Here is a 5,530-nt window from a genome sequence, read left to right on the forward strand (position 1 = left end):
TCCATATGGACTAATGATTGTCAGTGATTTGACGTCGTATCACGACTGGTTTGTTTTTCAGCATCACCAGTTTGTGTCCTGGCTCATGTTGAAGGCATCAGTGTGTGTGTGGACTTGGCATCTTTAACCTCTGGTTTGGTATCATCATGGTTGACTGGAGACTAGTGCAGGACCAGCGGTCTTTACTTTATAGACCCAAACTAGATAATGGAGTAACAGGTGTTTTTGTTTTTTATGGGTTGATTATTTGATGCAGCTGTTATTGATTTCTAACTGAGTCCAGATTAGATTAGATTAGAACTGTATTGATCCCACGCTGGGGGAATTGTTGAATAAACAATCTGCTTAGGTCTGGTGAAACCTGGGTGTAAATTGTTCCAACATGAAACTAGGCCTTCATGTTGGGTTTGTCCAGAAATGTGTTACAAACGGATACAAGTTTTTTTATTTTGTGTGTCACAGAAACCTTGGTCTAGATGAACAGGAACGTTCTTACACTAGGTAATAATTTCTACTCAAACAAAAGACTCTGTTCAAAATGAAGCAAATTAAAAATCTAAAAAATCTTCAAACTGGATAAAAATAAATAAAACTATTCAGAAACACAGACATTTAAGTTTTCGCGTTGCTGAACAGAAAGTGAGCGGAGCTTTAACACCAATAGAACATTACATTAAAAAACACCGTCTCCTACTTTCAGGTGTGTGTTTTCACAAATGCTAGCTGCTAATTCGCTAGGTAGCATGATGTCATATTTCTTACTACGATGTCACCGTTTAAAAATTAGTCTTGACCATAATTGGGCGTCTTGTTGACCTGTGTTAAAAAAAACAAAAAACGTTTTCTTATCCTCTTGTTTTCTGACCTGATTCTTCGTGTTCTGTAAGAACGTGACCTTTTTTGCTGACGTGTTGAACGTTGGTGCGCAGGTGTGAGGTGATAAACAAAGCACTCGGGGGAGCGGGGGGGGGGAGGCCTAGTATCAGCAAATATCAACTTTTATTTAGCTCATTTATAAATACAGTTTAATATGTACAGTTTAAGTCTCCCACCTGGAAGACAAACAGAAAGGCAACAAGGCATTTTCTTCTGATCTCCAAAACCCCATCACCACCTGCATAATTTGACCTCCGTCCAAACGGATCCTGTGTCAGAAGACGTGAAGAGGCCAATGACAAACGGGTTAAAGTCTTTAAAGAATGACTCAATCAGGGCCGGGCCAAGGCCATCCAATAAAAAGTCCAAAGGTCATTGAGTGAGTGCGTCGCCCCCCCCACCCCCCCAACCACGATCATAAAGTACTCTTCAAATGCCTAAAAACCTAAACCGGAAACGTCACTTTAAACATTGTATTTCATACACAGTCGGTATCTGAATAATTTTCTTTAAGGTTGTTTTCATTATATTTTCATACTAAACAAACTGTGTTGACCATGTATTCACAATCCTGAGATCATCTAGAGAAATTGAATTATTGTTATTATCTAGAGCAGTGGTTCTCAAAATATGGGACATGTACAACTAGCGGTACTTGGGGAATTAAAAAAAAAAAATTGTACAATTATAAACTGTTGAAACACAGTAGCCATGGATCCAGAAAAAAAAAAAAACGATCAAATTTTCAGGAACGTATACCAGTCGTGGTGATACTTGATTTGACTGCTGAACTGAACAGTGTACGTCTGTACTGCAGTACTTTAGAGTTGGTCGTACTGGACGTTTGAGAACCACTGCTCTAAAGATTAAGAATAAAGAATTACGTTCCTGATGTAGTTTTACTCCCAAGTACTCCCGTGGATTTCTTTCACCCAATCTGAGCTTGTCGTACATTTGCACCATTACGAGCTGATATTAAGAAGCACAAAAGCCACTCAGTAAAGCACGAAACCCAATCAGAGCCGACGTACATCGTCCACATCGTAACAGGAAAATCAGAGTAAAGCCATAGTCAACTTTAAATATATTTTTTTTGCCTAATACCATAGAAAACTAGAGTCTTATTCAGGCCTCTACACTTTGCTGCAGCGACACGTGATGTCATCCATCTACCAGCCAATGACAGACTATACCCAACGAGCACAGAACAGTTTCTAACAACACTCTACAAACACAAACGTACTTCTGCTGCTGACCTGTGGTTTTTTATATCATCAAGTAAGAAGGATTCAAAAGCTGGACTGTTATATTAATAAAAATAAAATCTGTTTGATCTAACTCAGGGGTCTGCAACCTATGGTTCCTGGGCCACCTGCAGCTCTTTAGCCAATGGACCGAATTTTTTTCTATAGTTTTCCACAAATGTAATTTTCATTTTTTCTACTTCTTGGTAAATCTGTAGTATTACTACAGTACTTCATTTACTGCACTGCTGCCATCATTTTTTAAAAAGTTGATGTTTTGGAATTTTACTTGCCGGTAAAGATCCATGATCTAAGTCAACAGCTAAGGTAGCCCCTCCCCCTCAAAGGTGAATGAGTGGAGTTGACGTTGTAGGGATAATTTGGTCGACAAAATCAAGATCATCCTGGAGTGATCCCAAACTGAAAATAAGGGTGGTGGACCCTGTAGGAGGCCCAGACACCCTCACAGACATCGTCCTCGTGGAGCTCACAGGTTGATACGTTTGTGAGCCCGTTTGAACCACAAGCAAAACGAGTGAACTCTTAAAAGTACAAAGGCCTTTCTATCTAATCCTATGACTTTGAGACGTACTGTACAGTAAAGGGCCGGCTGTTAAACTGCATAGTAACTGACCGTAGACTACAGACTACACACTACTAGTCATGGAGAGCATAAATAGACACATTCCTTCAAATAGAAAATCAGGTATGAGCAATCAGAAGGTTAACGTCAACTTTGAGAAATGAGATTTGCGCTCGTCTATTTTGCTCAATGCTAGCAATTTGCTAAATAGTCAATAAACCTGGACACAAATCGCAGAAAGATAAAGAAATCGTATTAAAAAAAAGCCAAGAAGAACAAAAATTAAGACACAAAATGGATAAGGCAACAACCCAACACACCTGTGAACCGCCTCTGTTCAGAACCAAACGTCCTAAAGTAGACAAAATGTCACCATCTGCACTAGTTGGTGAAGACAAAATGATTTGCTTCAACAGTTTCCCAACCTCTCCTGTGTCACGGCACAGTTTTTACACAAGGAAAATCCCACGGCACTCCACCAAAAATGTCCAACAAATGTTATGTACTGAAGTAGTTTCAAATGACTCCCAATTCACTTACTCTGGGCCTATTTAATTGAACACAACCCAGGATGGGCCTATTTAGTTGAACACAACCCTGGAATTGAAGAAAGACACATGTGAAGATCCTAAACAACTTTGAGTCTCTCTCTTTGTTTTTTTCTGCCACACAGAAAGTCAAATTTGATATTTTTTCCGCGGCCAATCCCATGCTCTCTCATGGCGCACTAATGTACCGCAGCACAGTGGTTGGGAACCAATGGTTTATATGCATTTATAGGCCAGTGGCAGACTTCAGGCTGTTGTGATTTTGGCTAAACTTAAATACTAAAAATACTGGAAAAAAAAAGAAAGTTTGGTTGTAAAAACAAACAATCAACAAATGTAACAGTAATCAAACAGTTTGTTCATTAGCATTAATAAAGCGTCCTGTTGAACCAGCCCTATTTCTTATTATGACCCAAATCCAGTCGTATTATTCCACACCAGAGTAGACATGAGAAAAAAAGATAAACTCTGATAAATATTTGCTTCAACTTCAGGTCGTAAGGAACAAAAACTGTGTTCACACATTCATGTATCTGTCATTAGATCATTAGATGTGAGTAAGGAGTGCTTTTCAGATATTTATCCGACCAATTCATTTAGGCCAAAGCTACTGTAAGTCATTCCAAGAAAACAACAAAAAAAAACTACTTAAATAAAAAAAAAACGGAATATATTGCAATTTTAAACAATCATCTCCATGAGTGAATAACGTGAGTTTCAAATGACCGGGAACTCCTCTGAAAAAGCTGTAAAATGACTTAAAGCTATGGCATCAGAAAGTGTTAGTTTTTTGTTTGTTTTTTTCGTCTCTCCTATGTTTTACCAAGTGAGGCAAAAACAGGGAGGCGAGGCCCCGGCCGTGGGCAGCGGCGGTCAGCGGCCTGTGAGGTAGGGTCCAGTTAGTCTGCAGCGTTACTTGACTTTTTGAGCCCATTTCAGGTCGTCCGCTCTGGGCTTCTCTCCCGTCACACTCTGGATTACGTCCTCAATGTTCCTCCAGAATCCCAGCTTCTCCAGCGGGTAGTTCAGCCAACCTGGAGGAGGAGAACGAGCGCTAGTTAAAATGAAACACACAAACGTCAGTGTCTTTTCAAATGAAAAGTTATACTGGTGTAAAAAGCTCCGCTCACTTTCTGTTCAGCTGGTTGTGTTAAATATGGTGAAGGTTTAGAGCACTAGAAGAAGCGCTAAGTCAGTGCAGCATGGTTGTGTTAAATATGGTGAAGGTTTACTCATCTCTCTCATTTTCTGAGGTTTCTAGGGCGCTAGCAGAAGCGCTAAGTCAGTGCAGCGGCGCAGCCAATTGCTAACCTGTTGCTGACCTTAAATATCCGCAAAAAAACAAAAAAATGTATCAAATCAGCGTCGTCACATCTGATGGTTTACGGGCGTTTAATTTCTCGCCCCAAGCCGAGTCTCTCAGTGACAGTGATATCTGAAGTTCTGCACTCAGGTGTGCACCTACGCCACAAGGGGTCACTGGCGTAACAGTCAACAGCCGTGTGTGTAAAAAAACAAAGTAATTTGTTTACATGTTCAGTTTGAAAAACAACAATATAGGACAACCCTGTATGAGGATGACATAGTGGCAGGAGGAGGTACTGCAGTAGGCCAACCTGTGGTGATGCAGAAGTACGTCTCGTGTGGGGAGACGTGATGTACGCGGTGGTGTTTGCGAGGCAGGATGATGTGCAAGTCCTGCAGGAGCACAACCCAACGGGGGAGGCCGAAGTACGTGTGCGACCACTTGTGGATCTGGTTGGTGAGGGTCACAAAGATGGCAAGAGCAAACAAGTAGCAGTACCAGGGGTAGATATGGTAAATCTCAGCTGCCATGAGGAAAAAAAAAAGAAAGAAGGGTCAAAGGTCATGTAAATTGAAACTTATTTGAACAGTTTACAAAAGTTGATTTTTTTTTTAGTCCAAACACGTACCAGGGCTGAGGGTGAGGAAGTTGAAGGCCATGATCACGAGAGGAACTATGGTCAGCATGCAGTTGTCTCCGTTGGTCTCAATGAAGTCGTGTCGGGTGATGGCCGTGGGGTCGATGTGATGCTCTCTGAAGGGTCGTATGAAGGCCTGCGGGGTCAGAGCAGGTCACGGCAGGAACGAGAGGTCAGGGGTCCATCTGTCAGTGAACGGTCAGTTTCTGAAAAAGTACCTCGTGTTTACGTTACCTTTCCAAAAACTGGCATATCGACGGAACCCCATGTGTCTGCCCCCCAGTGGACGAGTCCTGACGCAAAGTCGGCCGTGAGTATTCCTGCCACTGAGCGCGC

The 5,530-nt window shown here is 41.5% G+C and overlaps 1 protein-coding gene across 1 annotated transcript; it reads right to left on the reverse strand.

Annotated features, from left to right (window-relative positions):
- Positions 1-3,403: 3,403 nt before the first annotated feature.
- On the reverse strand, positions 3,404-5,519 carry LOC103385617 (transmembrane protein 189-like). Its single transcript, XM_008319549.2, has 4 exons — positions 5,429-5,519; positions 5,186-5,330; positions 4,868-5,080; positions 3,404-4,285 (listed from the first exon to the last, which is right to left on the reverse strand). The coding sequence occupies exons 1-4, from the start codon at positions 5,444-5,446 to the stop codon at positions 4,164-4,166; spliced, it is 498 nt and encodes a 165-aa protein (XP_008317771.2). The 5' UTR covers positions 5,447-5,519; the 3' UTR covers positions 3,404-4,163.
- Between the last annotated feature and the right edge of the window lie 11 nt (positions 5,520-5,530).

Source organism: Cynoglossus semilaevis, chromosome 10, assembly GCF_000523025.1.
Source record: "Cynoglossus semilaevis isolate Cse_v1.0 chromosome 10, Cse_v1.0, whole genome shotgun sequence".
In the NCBI taxonomy this organism is placed as follows: Eukaryota; Metazoa; Chordata; class Actinopteri; order Pleuronectiformes; family Cynoglossidae; genus Cynoglossus; species Cynoglossus semilaevis.